At 39.7% G+C, this 18991-nt stretch overlaps 10 protein-coding genes across 12 annotated transcripts; 9 read left to right on the top strand and 1 right to left on the bottom strand.

Annotated features, from left to right (window-relative positions):
• Nucleotides 1-2410: 2410 nt before the first annotated feature.
• LOC108096194 (peritrophin-1) lies at nt 2411-4905 on the top strand. Its single transcript, XM_017197578.2, is given in 4 exon segments — nt 2411-2532; nt 3618-4182; nt 4184-4555; nt 4617-4905. Coding segments are annotated over 3 exon segments (756 nt in total). The 5' UTR covers nt 2411-2532; nt 3618-4002; the 3' UTR covers nt 4821-4905.
• LOC108096164 lies at nt 2659-3493 on the top strand. Its single transcript, XM_043208006.1, is given in 3 exon segments — nt 2659-2876; nt 2931-3056; nt 3059-3493. Coding segments are annotated over 2 exon segments (183 nt in total). The 5' UTR covers nt 2659-2876; nt 2931-2998; the 3' UTR covers nt 3184-3493.
• Nucleotides 4899-5576, top strand: LOC108096195. Its single transcript, XM_017197579.2, has one exon. It carries the CDS (start codon nt 5037-5039, stop codon nt 5520-5522), a length of 486 nt encoding a protein of 161 aa, XP_017053068.1. The 5' UTR covers nt 4899-5036; the 3' UTR covers nt 5523-5576.
• Nucleotides 5577-5702: 126 nt separating this feature from the next.
• On the top strand, nt 5703-6251 carry LOC108096165. The gene has a single exon (XM_017197547.1). The coding sequence runs from the start codon at nt 5703-5705 to the stop codon at nt 6249-6251; it is 549 nt and encodes a 182-aa protein (XP_017053036.1).
• A 145-nt stretch (nt 6252-6396) lies between these two features.
• On the top strand, nt 6397-7342 carry LOC108096211. The gene is made up of 2 exons (XM_017197599.2): nt 6397-7028; nt 7089-7342. The coding sequence occupies exons 1-2, from the start codon at nt 6405-6407 to the stop codon at nt 7302-7304; spliced, it is 840 nt and encodes a 279-aa protein (XP_017053088.1). The 5' UTR covers nt 6397-6404; the 3' UTR covers nt 7305-7342.
• An 889-nt stretch (nt 7343-8231) lies between these two features.
• LOC108096217 (probable chitinase 10) lies at nt 8232-9140 on the top strand. The gene is made up of 2 exons (XM_017197603.1): nt 8232-8282; nt 8347-9140. The coding sequence occupies exons 1-2, from the start codon at nt 8267-8269 to the stop codon at nt 9138-9140; spliced, it is 810 nt and encodes a 269-aa protein (XP_017053092.1). The 5' UTR covers nt 8232-8266.
• A 208-nt stretch (nt 9141-9348) lies between these two features.
• LOC108096433 (BAG family molecular chaperone regulator 2) lies at nt 9349-11612 on the top strand. Of its 2 annotated transcripts, XM_017198023.1 has the most exons (5): nt 9349-9630; nt 9989-10466; nt 10851-10871; nt 10927-11069; nt 11130-11612. In XM_017198023.1, the coding sequence occupies exons 2-5, from the start codon at nt 10222-10224 to the stop codon at nt 11504-11506; spliced, it is 786 nt and encodes a 261-aa protein (XP_017053512.1). In that variant the 5' UTR covers nt 9349-9630; nt 9989-10221; the 3' UTR covers nt 11507-11612. The 2 variants fall into 2 exon arrangements, with proteins under 2 accessions (XP_017053512.1, XP_017053513.1); XM_017198024.1 differs by lacking the exon at nt 9989-10466 and having other exon boundaries at nt 9349-9942.
• LOC108096432 lies at nt 11595-12761 on the bottom strand. The gene has a single exon (XM_017198021.1). The coding sequence runs from the start codon at nt 12759-12761 to the stop codon at nt 11661-11663; it is 1101 nt and encodes a 366-aa protein (XP_017053510.1). The 3' UTR covers nt 11595-11660.
• Nucleotides 12762-13595: 834 nt separating this feature from the next.
• LOC108096465 (protein midgut expression 1) lies at nt 13596-15677 on the top strand. Of its 2 annotated transcripts, none has more exons than XM_017198077.1 (2): nt 13596-13741; nt 15391-15677. In XM_017198077.1, exons 1-2 carry the CDS (start codon nt 13689-13691, stop codon nt 15584-15586), a joined length of 249 nt encoding a protein of 82 aa, XP_017053566.1. In that variant the 5' UTR covers nt 13596-13688; the 3' UTR covers nt 15587-15677. The 2 variants fall into 2 exon arrangements, with proteins under 2 accessions (XP_017053566.1, XP_017053565.1); XM_017198076.2 differs by lacking the exon at nt 13596-13741 and adding an exon at nt 14784-14944.
• Nucleotides 15678-16357: 680 nt separating this feature from the next.
• On the top strand, nt 16358-16895 carry LOC108096216. Its single transcript, XM_017197602.1, has one exon. The coding sequence runs from the start codon at nt 16407-16409 to the stop codon at nt 16743-16745; it is 339 nt and encodes a 112-aa protein (XP_017053091.1). The 5' UTR covers nt 16358-16406; the 3' UTR covers nt 16746-16895.
• The last annotated feature ends 2096 nt before the right edge of the window (nt 16896-18991 follow it).

Genomic DNA, 18991 nt, shown 5'->3' with positions numbered 1-18991 from the left:
CCCAATAGAGAAGATCGGCTCGTTCGCATTTCGTTACACTTTCTAATTAGGAAAAGGTTAAGCCGATCTTGTCAAACTTGATCGAACTGAAAGCTCAACATCAATTGGCTTTCGGCATCTATTATATATAAGCGGTCGATGGTAAATTCGCAAGGGTAGCCTTTCCCTTCTTGCTTCGATATTTTATGTACGTGTATACTCTGTGCATACTTGAATCACAATCCCATCAACAACATCATCAATGTGCATTGTGAGTGTATAAACAGCCAAATGAATCGCCAAAATGTGTGAGTGAATGTTTTGTATTGTACACTTAAAGAAATAGAATAATGGTATGACTTTAATTCAATTTTTTTATTTTATAATAATACAAATTATATTTTAAAAATTATAAATTTCAACAATTTGAGCTCAAATGATGTTTATTTTTGGTAATTATTTCTGTATTTTATGTCGCTTAGAGAAGATATTTATACTTTTATCATCTTTTTAAATTCCATTTTGCATTGTATCATCATTACATATAAAGAATAATAAAATTTTAAGTGTTTTTATTATTTAATAATATACTCTCACTCAAAATCAATTGGGTTTTTCCAGTGTACATTAAATTTCATTTGCCAGCCGCGAGACTGTGTGTAATAATTCGTCATGCTGGCCGCATTTGAACCCGCATAGCTGAGTGCTCCGTCCCCGATCCCCGAATCCATCTCCGCCGGGTAAAGCCGAACCGAGCCGGGCCATTCCCAATATTTTTCGTACCCCAACACCGCCCCTTATTTGCGAGGCAGAAAATACACACACACACACCGATTTCTCTCTTAACTCGCATCTACGGCTACGCCTCTCTTCCTCATGCTCTTGGCGGATCCGATCGTGCTCTGCCGGCGTTGCTTCAAGTGGTTTTTACAGTTATATAGTATATACAGTAGAAAGAGATATATTGTATCTTATGGCTGGCACAAATATTTTTCGCCACTGACAACGCTTTATTCCTGTATTTTTCTTTTTCTCTTTTAATATTTTATATGTATTTTATTTGATATGTGAATCACATCAAAATAAAAAGAAAAGATTGTGGGCTTATGGGTGTGAGTTGGGCTGAGTGTTCACTGGAAAAATAAAGATACAATTCGGTGGGAGATGAAGGAGGCATTATGATGTAGGTGTCTGCAAGTCTGAGCACTCTCGTCAGCATTTCGTTCCTGTTTATCTGCAGTAACATTTTAATCTGCACTTGAGATTTCTTTTAAATATAATTTAGCATTACGCCAGAGACTTCTGATTAGATTCCAGTGCTGTCACGACTTTGGGCTTGATAATTTAATAACTTCCCCCTATGAATGAAATTTTGTTATTGCGGATTCTCGTTATCACTTCAGATTTGCCCAAAACGAACACAAACACTGTAAATACATTTCCTACCATATTTTCGAAATTGTAATGTCATAGAACATAAAACCTTCATGAAGTTGAACGCTCTCTGCTTGATAATTTTAGTGTTATCTTAGCATAGAATGCTAGTTTCTTAGTATGGGATACGTATTTCATGGATACTTTGCAGATAAGGATTTCCCTTTCAGGACACAAAGGACGGCTTATCGCAGTGGTAAAGTGACTCACGTCGTATCGACTCTTAGGGTTCCTTTTCATATTCAGCGGTTCGTAGCATTTTCTTATCGCTAATTATTTTTAGCATAAATTTCATTTGCCCGTGGGCATTTCTTTAACAAAAGAACCAATATTGAAAGCGATGTTTATGTAGAATTAATAAATTAACTCGAAACAATCAAGAGAATTTCACTGTGAACTTTATTTTCGAGCTGAAGTTGATAAGTTGTATTTATTCTGTACATTAAGCGAAAATTCTCTTGTTTAATGATATGCTATTATTAGCAACTTGTATGAAAAAGCAGCTGTGCCTGTGGCTTTTATGTGTTCCTCGGAAAAATACTGAGAAAAATGCATAAAAACATATGCCATGGCATCTAAAAATATGTGCTCATGTTTAGGAATCTCAATGACGGATGACTATCACATAAATAATGCATAACAATGTGTTTAGCAGGACATTGATCTCCCAGGAGTTGTTAATTGGGTTAGACATTCCTCACTTAGTCAGTTTCCAGTTTTCTTTGTTGCCGACGATCTGTTCTAGCTGAAAGCGACAGCTAAATAAGCCATACAACAATGCGTTCTGACCCAGTTTCATTATTATCACTTTGTCAAAAACAGAGTTGAAGATCGCACGCAGTGTATCTGTTGAATGTGGTACCTGCCATTTAGAGATACGATACGCGCTTACTTTTGTCTAAAAATAATAAATGATCTCATTGTCGGGTTTTTTCTCTCCCTCAGGATATTTTGGAGCGATCGTGTCATCGCCAGCCACTTGTTTTGGCCCAATAATAAAAAATGGAAGTGAAAATAAAGGTACTAGCAAATGATACTAAAACACACGCTTGTAAATAAATGTACATGTGGATTGTAAATTAAATACACGATTCGTCGATCGCAGCATTGGACTGTATGGTATTGTATGGTATATATATTATATTAATGTACATTTTGTCGTGTAAACATACGCAACGCAGCAGACATTTTGCCGTCGTTGTCGTTACAACTGAATCCACATAACGTCAGCGCATTGGGCCTTCTTTTGTTCTGGCTCGATCGATGTGTTCCGTTCCGTCCATCCATCTGTCAATTGCATTTAAAGCAAATATCGCCCATAAGAAATGGGCTATAATAAAGCGTATAAAGTGTATACTGTGCAACAACAAAAGATTGGTTACGTTTGCACTTGTTTAAACAGAGCGACGAACAGTTTCCATAAAGAACTTCACAGCTCACTACCTGCGCTTGTTGATTTTTTGGTTTTATTTTTTTTTTTTCTTTTAATTTTTTAATATATTTCTCCCCCTTTACAGGTGCACGATAAAGCCAGGCCAGCATAGACTAACTAGCTTCGCTTATTTCTGTCTTATCGTCTTTCGAAATGCTTGACAATAAATTAGATTTTGTGCAAATTCTTACGTGCGATCGATCCACTCAATGGTCAACGCCATGATGGTGCAAATAATGGAAAGGAATACCGAAAAAGAAATACACCCCGGGCAAATCACAAGTTTGTGTGATTTATATCATAACAAAAGCTGGAAGAAATGCCAGATCGAAGATTAGGTACTCTTCATCCGCCAAACACTAATCGCGATTAATTTATGGATGTCACCTATAATCTTATTGTAATTATATTAATTATATACAAAACTTAGCGAGAAAACAGTGATCATAAGATAGTTTTCAACGAACTATGTTTTCTTTGATGTTTGAAGTACGAATTTTTGATGGGAACTAGAACGTTCTTATAGATAATATCCTATCTACGTTTTGACTGTGAATTTTTTAATGATTTTTTGCAGCAGGGTAGCTTCCATTCGCGTCTTATTATCCCAAGTGTATTTTCAGACCGAAGTCTTGGTCTTTAGCTAGCCATAAACAAAATACGGCCAATGCGGCGTTTGTTGAGGTCAATGATTTCTGTTGCGTTGTCTTTTTCACGCTTTTGACGCTTTTTTTCTGTCTTTTTGTCCCGTTGTGTGGATGTTTGTATGTAGGTACGTGTGTGCTGGCTTATTGAATATTAATTTAAAAGTTTTTCGGCTTGTGTAAACACATTCAGCAAAATAAGTGGAACCAACGAACGCTGTAATGTCGGTTCTGCAGCCGAATGATGACATAATGGAAGATAGTTGAAAACCCATCAGGAATGCTGTATGCTGTACAGGTGATTCACACGGAGGCCAGAATATTTTGTAATACATTGAACCTAGCATCTGGAGCTATCTCGAAGGTCTTCCGATAAAATGATATTCAATTAGACTAAAAAGAAATGCATGTCGGCGGTTACTTTTGCGGGAAAAATCTTCGAAATGCTTCCATAAATATAATGGTGAAGCGATCGATTGCTTTCAGTAGAAGATTCAAGACGAAGCCAGGAAAATGTCCAAATATTTCCTATTTATTTGCTCTGTGCTCCTCCTGTTGAGTTCAATAATAAATGCAGATCACTTCGACGAGTGCGATGGCGTGGAGGATGAGACCTTTGTCCAGAGTTGGGAGAACTGCCAGTCGTATGTTTACTGCCAGGGTGAGGATTCCCTGAAGGGAGAATGCGATGAGGGGGGAGTACTTCGACGCGGAGACGGGAGGATGTGACATTGCGGCCAATGTTCAATGCTTTCTGGATGAACCGGATGAACCGGAACCTGAACCAGAACCGGAAGTGGAACCAGCCACACCGCAACCCACGGAACCACCCACTGAAGCACCCCCACCGACCGAGGTGGACATCCTGAACATTGCCCCGGTTGTGAAGCCCAATTGCCCCATCACCGATGATCCCGGCCAGGTGATTCTGATGGCCAGCAACCAGTCGTGCACGAATTACTATCTCTGCTACCACGGCCACGCCATGGAGATGCACTGCACCAATCAGTTGTACTTCAATGCGATCAGCGGTCAGTGCGATTACCCCGAGAATGTTCAGTGTGCTGTAGGTTTCATTTAGAGATTCGTATCAATCAGATATTTAAATGAGTTAAATGCTTTTGCAGCTGGAGGATCCGCGGTCGCACAAGTGCCTGCCCCACATGACCGAGTTCTTTCCGCATCCGGACAACTGCAACTACTTCTACTACTGCATCAAGGGCTTCCTCACCCTCCAGCAATGCCCCTTCTACTACGGATGGGACACCGAACGCCGCAGTTGTGTGCAAATCGGTGTGGCGAAATGCTACGGAAACTCCCGACGTCTGTAGACCGGAAACTCCCACGAAAAACTCATCAGAACTTGGAGTTGCGGAGTTGTTCTCTGTACCTTAGGTGATAAGCCCTCTATTTATTGATAAGTTACACGATTGCCGCAACATGAGACGGTTAATTAAATATAAGTTATTAGGAAAAAACCCTTGACTGCCACCTGCCGTGCTATAAAAAGCTAAGCGCCTCAGCTCCGAACGCCACACAGATCGAGAATGCAGCAATCTTTGCGCTTGGACTGCCTTTTGATCGTTTACGGCGTAATCCTCGTCGTCTGGGGAATCCATGGCCTCAACATTCCCGAGTGCACGGGTCAAAATGGATTTATCAACAATACCCGTACAAACTGTAGTTATGCCTATATAAATTGCTCGGCGGCGGATTCACTTTTCTGCACGGACAACAGGACTTGCAGTGCCAATTTCACCTGTGGCGACATCAACCCAGTGGCCAACACCACTGACTCACCGGTGGTAACCACTCCGATTGTGGTGACAACCGTCTCGCCCTCGGACGTTCGACGTCAGTGTCGTCAGGGTGTAACCAAGAGGTTTAGCTATCCGCAGAATTGCAACTACTTCTACTACTGCGTGGATGGTTTTCTTTTGGTGGAGCAATGTCCTATTGGCTACGCCTTCGATCCCGAAACTGGAGCTTGTGGTGGCCGCATACGCAGCTCAGACGATTGTATTTTGAAATAAGAAATTAATAAAAAAAAGAAAAAACAAACACTTTTAATTAAGCCCCTTGTCGTGTCAAATAAAATAGCTGGAAAATCAAACGAATTTTGTGTCTTATCGAAGTACAAGCAAAGTGTTGCGTATTTTTTAGCTATAAAGTAGGTTCTGATCTCTCGGATGAGACAGTTGAAAGCTTGTTTTATGTGGCGGTTGTTGATATTGCTGGCCTGCCTGTTACCTCATTGTCAGGTGCAGGCGGCCTTCCTTGAAGAGTGCAAGGGAGTGATCATAAATAAAATAGCAAACGAAAACCAGGAGTGCAGCGAGTTTGTCCACTGCGATGGAGATAATTCCTACTACTGCAACGGCGATTGTCGCGAAGCTGTCGAGTGTTATGTCAAAGAAGTTACCACAAAACCTCCAGAACCCATTACCACTATTAAACCCATAGAGAGAACTACGGAAACAACGCCTTCCCAAAACACCACTTCTACGACAAAAGTCACCGCTTCTTCTACTGAAACACCTAGTGAAGTCATCACTTCCACTCCCAGCAGCGATGTCCATGTGATCTGCAAGACGAGTGGCCGGAATGGAGTCTATCCGTATCCGGCGAATAGCAATTACTACTACCAATGTATCGCCGGTTATCTTCTGCTCCAGCAATGCCCCCAGAATTTTCACTTTGATTCAGCCCAAGGGCAGTGTATTTCCAAGAAACCCAATCGCTCATCGATTTTACTCTTGTAAGATTCATCTGTGAGTCTGTAATAAAGTATTTATCAAACGCTGTTTCTAAGCAAATTAATTTCTGATAAGCAACATGAAGTTCAGGTGGGTGGAAAGCACCAAAGTCTGCATACGAAATGCGATCAGTTCGCTTTTCGAAACGAAGTAGAAAAGATGTTGAAGTACTTTAGATCCGTTTTGCTCCTAACTTTGTTCCTTGGAATGAGTTTGGCTGATTTGTTTGAGGAGTGCAATGATGGTAACAACCTGGCCTTTGTTACTTCCCCGAAAAGTTGCGCACATTACATTTTCTGCAACGGCGATGATTCATACGACGGCGAATGCGAGGAGGGCGAATACTTCAGTCCCGATATGGAAATGTGCGAGCCCATGGGCGATATTGATTGCCGCACGGGATTGGCCGTGCAAACGGAAGATAATGCCAATAATGCAGTCGAGATTAACTCGGAAGTTTCTGACGTGGCGGAGCCAACTACAATATCCACGGATGTAATTACAACAGTCGCTCCATCGGTGATTGTTACAGTGCGTCCGTCAGTCAATCAAGGCGGCACTTCCATTTCGAGCACGATATCTCCCGGAACGGAGGTGGTTGTGACCAATATGTGCCCCCAACTGGATAATCAGACCCGTATCGCACTGCTGCCAAATCAGAACTCCTGCTCCGATTATTATATTTGCTATCGTGGCCAAGCGCTTCCCATGAGCTGTGCCGCCAGTTTGCATTTCAATTCCCGGACAGGCAAATGCGATCATCCCGAGAATGTCATGTGTCTGGTGAGTTATTTTATAATTGTTTAACCAAAATACCTTATAATTAGTTAATACTTTCCTTAGGCAATGGCTTCTAATCCCAGAGAGCAGTGCAAAAGACACGTAATCGATGTTTATCCTCATTCGGACAATTGCAACTACTTTTACCAATGCCGTTCTGGATACTTAATGGTGCAACAGTGCCCCTTTTTCTATGGCTGGGACTACGTGAAGCGAACCTGTGTTGCATTGAGTCAGGCGAGGTGCTATAACAAGATACAGATGCAAATGAAATTATAATAAATATAACAATATATGTATTATAAAAAATATAATAATAAATTATTTTATTTTTATCACAGCATCAAGAAAAGTTTACTTTTGGGTTCTATTTGCTGCGAGGAATATTAGATATTTGATAAGAATCAGCTAAATAGTGTGATTTTAAAAAACTTAGTCATTAAATTATTTACTACGAGACTAACAATTAAAAACTAAAATAAAACATTATAATAAGAGTTAGTAACAAATACTTGTAGAAATCGTTGTTAAAATTCTGCTCATCAAATAAGTAGCTCTTAATATTATCATTTTATTATTATTTGTTAAAATTCTGCTTTTCAACTAAATAGCTCTCAATATTATCATATTTTGTTCATCATCAAAGATTGTAAGACATTAAACATTCTTATATAACTTATCGCCAAAGCATTTGGCCTTGAATCATTCTAACATTCTTGGCAACACTTTCATATCTTTGCGAAATAAGAACCTTGAATCACAACACCTGCTAAAATTTTTGATAGAAGTAGGCCAGCCTTCGATTTTAATGGAAAGTGGAACTCTTTGACCGATATGATACCATTTTCTTTACAAGGACAACATATCGTTTAACCAATTGATTTGGTACTGTTTTCTACAATCTTGGCAAGCTTATCTCGGCTGACTTTTCGTGAAATTAAAAAAATCCGTGAAGATTTAAAGATGTATCTCAGTGCGAAAGGGAGATATCGTATCGTTCCATTGCGAGGAAAGGAAACCTAGACTTTTTGGCAAAACAAAAGAAAAGTACTGAGGTGTTGTTGCCCCAAGAGCGTTATCAACTCCGCTTACAAGCACTTGAAAATGTTAATTTTCTGATACTGCGGCTGATATTCGGCTGTATCTTGGCGCCGTTTCTATAGCATATATGCCAAGTTCTTGCGGCATTACGAAATTAGAATAAAACTGCGCTTTACTGGAGTCTGACATAAGAACCCAAGATGATGCTTAATACGGGTTAGTAAAATACTTTTTTATTAATAAATAAAACCAATAAATAATCATAATTTTCTGTTAATAGCATTATATTTATTGGCAAGCTGTGTGCTTGTTTCAACCCAGGGAATTTGGAAACCATCAAAGCCCACGAATTCGGTGACCATTCGGCAGAGTGGAGGAGGCTTTTGTGCCAACCATTTGGTGGGTGAATTCGTGGAGCACGCGGAGGACTGCCACATGTTCTACCTGTGCGTTGAGAATGGGGATGCTGTCCTGGCTTCCTGTCCACCAACCATGCTCTTCAACTCGGAAAGTCGACTTTGCGATGCGGCGGGAAATGTGAAGTGCAGAGAGGGCACGGATACGAGTACGGAAAGTACTCCAAACAGCGGTGGCGATGGTGATCCTAACAACATTGTCACAGATGCCGCCACCTACTGTGCATCTCTGATGGAGCAGCAGTCCAGCGATCGAATTGTTTATGTTGGCAGCTCGAGTAGTTGCAACAAATATTACATTTGCTACTACGGCCAGGCGATATTGCAGGAGTGCAGCTCGCAGTTGCATTGGAATGCAGTGACTGCCAAGTGTGATGTTCCGGAAAAAGCCCAATGTTCTCTAGTCGGCCAGGAGGATTCCCCATCAAATGGGAACTCCAACTTTCCGTCTAGCGATCTCATCCATTGTCCGGCTTACGGACAACATTTGTATCCGCACATGCAACGCTGCGAGTTCTTCATTTATTGTGTAAAAGGACACGCCAGCTTGCAGCAATGTCCCTTCTATTATTACTTCGATATTGCCACCAAAAGTTGTCAATGGTCGCGTACCGCCTTATGTGTGCGCGATTTGAATTTGGCAACATTAATAAAGTAGAAGTTAAAATTTAACTCTATTGTTTTCATCTTTTAATAAGACTTGAATTGGAACACGGCTTTATAGCTTTATTTCTCAAATAAATAAAGAGCTTCCACTTTTTTAAATTTACCGCCGATTGTAATTTGTACCCCGAAATAATGTGTACACACTGGCTTTTCGGATTTCTACGATAACTCGTATCGATTTTGTTACTGTCATTTTTCGGCAAACCGCGCACGGTCTCACAAATTCCACTATATAATGTTAAATTAATCATATTTATACCTAAATATATATGTTAGCAAAAAGAAATGTGGAATTGGCCTGAGAAGTAAACAACGCCGGTGCTTTCAGCATGAAACTGAGGATATGAACACACGGTGCCTACGAAAAAAAACATCACACACGAATTTTGCCGTCATCGAACTCAAACTCCCAGACTCTCGAAAAATCAACAATCCTTTTGTTTCGGGCAAAAGACGTAATAAAATCGGAACCCGGGCGGCAGGTAATCTATGCAAATCCAAAACACCGCAGAAAGTTTTGGTTTCTTCTAGAGAACAGCTGTCGAAGAAGAGCACTAGAATTGGGTGGAATCTTCTAGAGAAACATTTGTTTATTCGGGGAAAATGTTGGAGAATTTGCGCGGTATTTTTCGGAAACGACGTCGCTGCGAGTCGGACACGCCCCCGCCCACGCCACAGACGCCGCCCAATGGGATTCCAGGGCTAATTCCCCGATATCCTGAAGATATAGCCGACGTCGATGACTACGAAATCTCCTCGTCGGAGACATCTTTCCACAGCTTACAAACGGATAGGTAATTCAATGCTTGGCATTCACGCTCCCTTTCTCTCTTCTTGCAGCTTCAGAAACAAATAAAATTAAGCAAAACTAAGCGACAGAGCATCGAACACCTCGACACCCACTCAAAAAAAGCTTAAGACATTCCAAAAAGGTAGCCACAAAAGGGGCTACAAAAAAATAAAATAAAATAAATTAAAAAGAAACAGTAGGCAGCTGGCCATCTTGGGCTACAAGCACTTGACCGGATTTCGGAAGGTGGCAGGTTTTAATCACTCTGGATCAGCCGCAGGATATGGAAGTTGATGCGCCAACAGCGCAACAAACCAGCGACAATTATCTCGAGAATCATCTTGACCATCACCATCAGCTTTATAGACATCATCTGCACAACTCGGAGTCATCAATGAATTTCGATTATTTGCAAGATCTGAGGGCCGGCGCCATGGCCTCCTCATCCACAGCAGGATCCGGAGGAGGCGGCGGCAATGGCGGGAACAGCTCCTACGGACTCGTCGACGACAGTAGAGCCTTGGACAGGTTGTTATTCCATACTACCTAAAAAAACCAAATCAAACACGAAAACCGAAACAAACTCACAGCCTTTGTAGCGAAAAAAACAAAACTTATAAGTTCGTTATCTATTATTTCTTCACACTACCAGCTACCAGCTTCAATCGTTTCTTTTGTTCCGTAAAAATAATGTGGTGATAGCTTAAAGTATCTGCTGCGAACGCCCACACAGCTCCAAAAGAGCTGTGTGCGCGAGAGCGCCTCTTTTGTAGACCTTATCTGGTTATAACTTCGTAGCTCTATAAGTGGACAGTCGATTCGAAGCAGAGCGATCTAACCATCTAACGTTGCTTGTCTCTTTTCATGACCTAATCCACTGAACCCCCATCACATTTAACCAACACGTGACAGACCATTTAACGCCAGCGAGAGGTAAAGCATGAGTTTGATCACGATTAAACCAGACTAATCGTCGAGTGACTTGCAGATTTGTCAACATACTGGATCAGTTGGATGCCCGGGTGGAGAAACTGCGCAAAGATGCACTTAACTTGCAGGAGAAGAAAGACTACCTCTTGATGTCCATGGATCTGATCAAGAGCAACGAAATGATGCAGAACATGAGCGAAGGTATGGATTGGTTAACCAAGAAATTATGTACATAATTCATTATCACAACTATTTTTATAGCTGAACGTGAGGAGATCATGTTGTACATCCAGCGAGTAAGCTCACGTTTGGGCACCGTGGAGTTGAATGTGCGCACTGTGAGGGACAACTCGCAGGAGGATTCACTTAGCCAAATCAATGCATTGATCGACACAATGATCAAAACGGGCGATCCTGTCATCGCACGCCAGCGATGCCAGTTATACTTAAATGCCTGCTGCAGCACATCGATGGACTCATCGGGCCAATTGGATACCGTGCCCGAGGCCGACTTGGGGCCCATCGATAAGAAGTTCGAGAGCGTTCTGCTCGGCTGCACTCTTGACGATCAGAAGAACATCAAGAAGCGATTGCAGGCCTTGATGGGTTATCTAAATAAGCAAACTGTTAGCCATTAATTTAATTGTTTTTTGGTCCATTAACTATTCATAGCATTATTATCAAACCAAACGAATTACATCACCAAGCCAGAGGAAACGAATAATAAACAAAACATATACACAATGCCTAATGTTTTTTGTACTATACTTAGTTTATATTTATATTTTATTCTTACAAGCTAGGAAAGCACATATCTTTGGCATTTAACACCCGATCACTTAGCACCCACAATGCATCGTTGGAGCTGAAAAATATCTGCTGGATGTTCTTCGATGTGAAGTAGATGATTTCATTGCCCTCGGCTGTGATGTTTTCCAGCTTAGCACATCGCACTACGGCTCCAAATTTGGGAATTACATAGTAAAGGGTTCCGAAATTGTCGATGATCATGCTGCGACTGCTGCCCAGCAGACTTCCCAAATGGTTGAGTTGGATGGAGTTAGCTATTGAATTGCTGGCTAATTCGTTCTTAATTTCTAGTTCCAGTCGATCCTTGGTGCTGTAAAGATCACCATCCTGATCGGAGAGGATGAGTTCGCCTTGCAGACCAAAAGTAAAATCCACTGGCTTGATGGGAAACGATTGGTTCATGTTCTCGTACTTATGACTCTCCAATGAAAAACTTTGCCAAGTTTGCTCCAAAATGTCGTAGGCCAGTATTTCCGGTTCCTCACCGAGGATGAAGTAAATGTGACGCTCCTGTTCGCAACCAGGACCTTTTGGTCCCATTTGCACCACCAGATTTTGGGTGTCATTCACTCCAATGTGTTGGCCACAATCGATTCGCAATATTTCGGCATTGTTGCGTATCAAATCGAAGACGAATAACCGGGGCGAGCATCTGCTGTCGGGGAATCCAATGTCCATGACCCAAAGTCGACTCAGTGCATCCACCTGTGACCAGTAAGCCTGTTGCAGTAAAGCGCAGTCGTCATGGTCTCCATTGGCATGGACTTCCTCGTGCGGAAACACCACTGTGGCCATGGGAAAATACGAAACTGGCCACTGAGCTTCAATCAGAGTGGGGGATTCATTGCTTTCCACTTTTACGCTGAGAAACACTCGCGAGAAATGCATGGAGAGGTGACGCACATGGTAATTGGATTCGTTCAAGCCGGATTGGGACATCAGCCAGGCTTCTGTGGTTAAAGCGAAAAGAATAGTTGGAAATCCCAAATGGAGAATCCCTTGACTGACCATCTTTGAACGCAAATTTGCACTGAGCTTAGAGCTAGAGGTCTGCTTACGTTGAAAGTGGCAAAAGAAGTCCATTAAATTGTCAACATCAGCAATTGGTTTCGGGTATCACGGCAGAACCCGAATATCGGCGACCTGCATTAATGGGGACCAACTTTGTGAGTTTCCCCCTGTTTACTTTTCCCTCGGAGCGAAAAAAGGTTGCAATTAAAGCCAAATTCAAATAGATTAGGTTAAACTCTTTACAATTTGATAATAACTAATTTTTTTCAAAATGTGTGGTTTTGATTATTGAATTATTTTTGTATATTTACAAATTATCTTTTTATTATATAAATAGTTTTTAGTAGTATTTACATATACATATATGTGAAATGATATTATAATATTTTTGTTTACAAATAAAAAGCATTGTTGACATTATCGTGTCATAAAATATATTATAAATCATTGTCAAATTAACCTTAATCTTCATATGCTTTGTTTTAGTCATATGTTTAGCTTTTCCGATAAAGATAAGGTTCTTGGAAACTGAACCTACCTTAAGTGCTTATTTAAAACGTTTATTAAAGAAAAAATTCTACAAGTGACACATGAATTTTGGTAATAACTTATCGAAGCTTGGCAGCTATAAAGATTAGATAGAGATTACATTTTTTGGTAAAACCAAAAGCTTTAGTGAATCCCCTTAAAAATTTAGATCAAGCAGTTTTACCCTCCGCTAAAAAAATGTTCAACCCTCTTCCATTAAGTAAAAATCTAAGCTTTTTTCTGATCGTGTTAATCATTACCGAATCGTTATCAGTTTCTCTCAATTTCCATCAATATGATGAAAGCTTTCGACACTTTTCGCCCCAAAGTGGGAAAATGGCACACAGAGAATTGCCAGTTATCCATTTGGTTTGGTTAAGAACACGTCGAGATCCGGAAGAACGGTGATCGGAATCCTATTTAGGAATTTACTAATATAGATTTTTAGATAATTAAATAACTTATATCATCATGTGCAACGTTCTGTGGGAATGCATTAAATGCCCCGGCAAAGTTGTTTGCTGGTAAGTTTAAAATGGTCGATTAACTTAGGATAACCATGTTATCTAAGCCTCTTGAAAGGTTTGTTCCAGTTTAAATTGAGGGTTCTTTCTATAATATCCACTTTAATAGTGGAAACAGCCATACCTACACGGTACTTTTTCTTCAAAAGGATAAAACCCAATAGTGTTGTCAATAGTAAAGATAAGGAATCTGAAAACTTTCCTACAATTCTAGTTTCCACGAATTTTTACCACTTTTCTAGAGTATTTGTGGCTTAATTGACAGCTTTTTACTATCAGTTAATAGGTCTTTTTGGGAGAGATTACTAAATCCCCAAAGCGTTTCGTATTGAGCAGCAATCGAGGAGAGTTTGGCTTTCATCAGTGATAACAAATATATAACTTCCTGCACAGTAATAATTTAAAAATAGGAAACTTTTGGATGGGAAAAACCTTTCTTTATACATTGTTGATTTTGTCTTTAATGAATCTAGATTCTAGAACGTATCATATGTCGCCTATCTGAAGTCGTTTGTCATCGTCACGGACTGTCTGCCCCCTTTTACCAGTATTTTACGATTTTATGATTCATCTACCTTTGACACCCTAATCAAATTTTGTTTTTTGTTAAAATTTTGAAATCAAAATCGAATGTAGCATGTGCCGGAATCGACAATTAATTGTTGTTGTTGTGGTTATTGTCGCGCTTACAATAACATTCTTTGTGATATTCCATATATATGCAAAATATTACAATGAATCCAGCAAATCTCGGAACGTGTAAAAAATATCGTATCGCGATCCTGTTTTGTGCTTTTGTATTGGTTATAAAATTAGTCCTTATTCTTTATGTCTTTTTGGTGTGGGATGGATAAATTACCAGGATGGATACATTACCCGATCGAAGTGAATGAGTGTAAGCTCTATTTTCCAATATCTCTCTACCGCTTTTGCCACAAGCGTCGCGTTAATTATGACCGACTTGTTATCAGTGTTTTTTTTTGTGCCCGATATGATTAAAGCTTTCAATACCTGTCGACTCGAAATGCGGTCGATGGCAGTAACACACCTTCAGTTGATAATTTCTGTTGGTCAACAACGCATCGAGAACCGGGAGTCGTAAAACCGTATCCACTTAATATATTTACTACATTAAGCCAAATTCGTCACCATGTGCAACGCTCTCTGTGAATGCCTCAAATGCCCCGGCAAAGTTGTTTGCTGGTAAGTTCGCATCGGTTTCTGATTCATCATATAAGGAAAACATCATATAAGTGATCCTTTAACCGGAAGAAGAGCTTTTACTAAAGGAATTACCAATCCCACTACTAACTTCGCATTGGTTCTTGATTCATCATATGAGGAAGACATCATATAAGTGATTCTTTGACCCGAAGAGCTTTTACTTAAGGATTTACTATAGAAAACTATTTATAGATAGTTATAGAAAGTAGTTATAAAAGTGAAGGGATTTAATTTTATATTTACTCAGCTGGTATTACTTGTATTAAGTTTAGTCAGCTTTTGTTGCTGTTCAGTTTTAAAATGACTATACCTTGAATCTCTTAACTGACAGCCACATAAATAGACACTTTGATCATATCTCATTCCACCTAGGATAAACCCAATCACTTTGAGAACTTTCTAATCCGATTTCTATATCTTTACAGCTGCTGTTCGTGCGCCTGCAAGATGCTCCTGAGTATCGTGTTTTCTGCGCTCCTGATGGTCGTGGTTATCGGCTTGATTGTCTACTTCACGGTCTTCTATCACAAGGATAAAACGACGGAGGTGCAGAATCAGGTCGCCCAATTGGCGCCCATTGTGAAGCGCAGCATACGCGACTACTTCAGTAAGGAATACTGATTTCGAGGACATGAATTTATACTATAGGCTATAGGCATTAATAATAACTCAGAAAAAAACGAAACGAAAGTAAACGAAACCAAAACCAAAACTGTCCAATTCGTCATTTAATCTAATCGAGTCGGATGCTCGTAATGGGATTTTTTCTTATCTACAGATAGTTTGCGACTCAACTCAATGAGCAATTTGTGGGTTCTAAAAGGGTTGGGTATTTGCCAGTTGATAATAACTAAGGGGACAAAAATGTGACTCACTTTGTGCTTTTAGCTTTGTTTTCCGGCGTGAAAAATTACCCATTACCTATAGTACCATAAACATAAGGCCATTAAACCCAAACGACTTTGATTTACTACAAAAATAAATCCGATAAATTGTACTATAATGTTGTAATTCATAAATATTATACTTCAATAAAATTTCGATACAAATTTGAAAAATTATATATTTAATATTCAACTTGAATCCTGTATAAGCTTCTTTAAACTAGTACTATAAACTGGAAAAACTAGTTATTAAAACTTAAAATGTTTGCCTAATGGGAGTTCGATTTAGGGGAGTTCAAATGTACCTAAGATGTTACGAATATGAGGGTTTACCAGCAGGGAAACCCCTCATTACCTCAGTCTAGTATTAGTCGCCTCTCCAGCTGTTTTTCCTAGTTTTCTGTATACCATTGTTTAGGATCAGGTAGCCTGGATCCTCGTCGAGGGTTGAAAAGTGCCCGGGGTCTGGTGGTCTGTGCACCAATGCATTTCAAAGTCGACCTTTGACTGGCTTCAATCACTTTTGGGCTCAGTTGTTCGCCAGCATCAGGTTCACAATGACCTCCGATTCCACGCTATATTTCACCGCCGTCGAGGAAATGTTCAAGGAAGTGTTAACAATAGAGGACGAGAACTTGGTTTCCGAGAACGAAGAGTTACCCGAAACTCCGAAACGCAGTGTAAAATTGCGACAGCAAAAGTTGTTCGCCAAAGACTCCTCTGGTTTTATGATAAGTCGCCGATCTCCCAGGATCGAATCCGAAATTGATCTCAAAGTGGATATATCGCCCAGCAGGCGTAAGGAGCTTCGAGCCGAGGAAATCCTTCGGTTGCGAAAGGATCGAGCGGAAAAGGAACGCCAGAAGCCCCAAAGGCGTTTAACATTGAGAATTTAGACTCTCCGATCGACAGAATTATTATGTTTTCTCATCAAAGTGCTTCCCCGTTGTATGCTATACTTTAGTTTTAATTCTTAGGCTCGTCTAAGTATGCTATATTATGACTATAAACCGTCGATATGTACGGTTTTGTGATTTACATGTATATTTTCTGTGCCATTAATAAAAATAAACTTATTTAAAGAAACAAATTTGTGTTTCCCCTAGAAAAGTAAAGTCGCTGGTATACTTGCAAATCAAATCAAAAATTTTATTTTAGCAAACCATACTGAATGAATTATTGTTTACGAAAAGAAATTACAACATTAGATTTAAATATTTGTTTTTGCATCCCCTCCGAAATTGAAATTCTGCCGAAATGTAATTAAGTATTCTCGTGTAGAATACACACCTAGTCAAATCCAAAACCATACCGCATGTAGACCATGTAATATACATGAGTAAAATAAACGATCTGCGTTAAAATTTTTTCACTTCGGAGGAGGTAAATTTTTTCACACCTGTTCACATCAGATTTTTCGATGGCTTGCCAAGAGGTGACCCAAGACGGTCCTTTCTTAACCCAAAACTTTGTCAATTTTGATCAGAATTCAAAGATTTCAAACTTTTTTGATTGAATCCCAAACAATTTGCGTTAAATTTGTTCGTTTGGTTAAAGGTAGATATTTCGTCCTCTGTTCATGTCAGATTTTTTACGTTTCCGGTGGTTTGCCAAAAGGAGACCCAAAACGGCCCTTTCTGAACACAAAACTTTTGCAATTTGGACTAGAATTCAATTCAATTGGAATACATTTCATCTTTTCTGATGGAATTCTAAACGTTCTGCGTTAACATTTTTTATTTCGAAGAAGGTCGATGTTTTGACTCCTGTTTGATGTTAAATTTTTTCAAGTTTCCGTTTAATTGCTAACGACTTATTTCTAGTTAGAGATTAAGTGAGTTTGGCCTTCAACCATATCTATAGAATTTTGCCCTTGACGGATAACTTAACTTAGCAACGGTTAAAATTAATTAAGGAGCGCAAGCCACTTGAAATTAACGGATAATCCTTAAGGGGAATGCCTAATGCCCTTAACAGAAAAGTGAAATACGGAACGGAAGGAGTAAACCTCTATACTTTAGATGAAAATTTGCAAATGGTTGGAACATCAATTAATAATGCAAATATTCTGCCATGGTTATCTTATTTTGGGGTCAAAATACTTCATGTTTTATTAATTACCAAATCTTTAATTACCCAAAATAGAACTTTTTGATTTCTAAAAAGTTTTTCTTTCTAAATCATAACAATCTTGATTTGCACCTTATCTGAAACCATGACTTTTAATTTGTGAAATCTTAATGACAGTTTTCAATTAATTTAGATAGAACGAACTAAAAATTCCAAACAGTGACTTGCAAATATGCTGCCCTCCTTTATTGTCGCGTATTATTGCAAATCACTACGATTATATATAGAGAAAGCCCCAATGACCTTTCCCTTTGCCTGTGGGATCGCAAAATCTTGTGCAACATTCGCACGATTCTCTTTTTTTCCACTCATTGATACTATTTAGTTCACCTCCGCCCATTTCCCTTGTTCCCAGCCAGAAAACTATTTATTATCAACCCGTGCGACTAATACAAAGAAAGCTAGTTCGTCGCCGTCAACACTTTTGATGATTTGTATTTCTCGGATTCGTATTTGTTGTTGTTTTGTCTATAGCGCGTCTGATGAAGGCAGCTCTTCTTCTTTCCGAGGCGAACGTATTACGGAAAATCTTGTAAAATTCCCCACAGCCATAGTTATAAAGATTTTTGCTTCAAATTTGGTCAGTTGGTAGGTAGAGGCCTGATCTATGTACTGACCAAAAATCTTTTTAATAACCCCATTGGGAACCATTCAAACCGCAGAAGTTTCTCACTCCTGAGCGGATACTTCGATTTTTATGATTTTTGAAGAATCAGATTCTTCCACTTGAGGGCTACCAGCTGACCTGATTTAAGCCCATTTGATGCACTCTTTCATATAGAAAAGATTTAACAAAAAACATTTTAAATTTTTCATTCGCTGTAAACAAAAAGTGCTTCGCTATTTTCGCTCGACTTAATTGACTTATCGCCAAACACGCGGCGAACCGGCTTGCGAGTAAAAGAGAGGGGGCATTGCCGCGAAAAGGGGAGCCAATGGGGGAGAGAGCTAGAGGCAAGAGAGCATACAATGTGAGTGAACGGTGTGGGGAAAGAGCGAGTGGAGACACCAT

This window comes from Drosophila ficusphila, unplaced genomic scaffold (genome assembly GCF_018152265.1).
Source record: "Drosophila ficusphila isolate 14025-0441.05 unplaced genomic scaffold, ASM1815226v1 contig_106, whole genome shotgun sequence".
Classification (NCBI taxonomy): domain Eukaryota; kingdom Metazoa; phylum Arthropoda; class Insecta; order Diptera; family Drosophilidae; genus Drosophila; species Drosophila ficusphila.
This window is presented reverse-complemented; position numbering and strand designations above follow the sequence as displayed.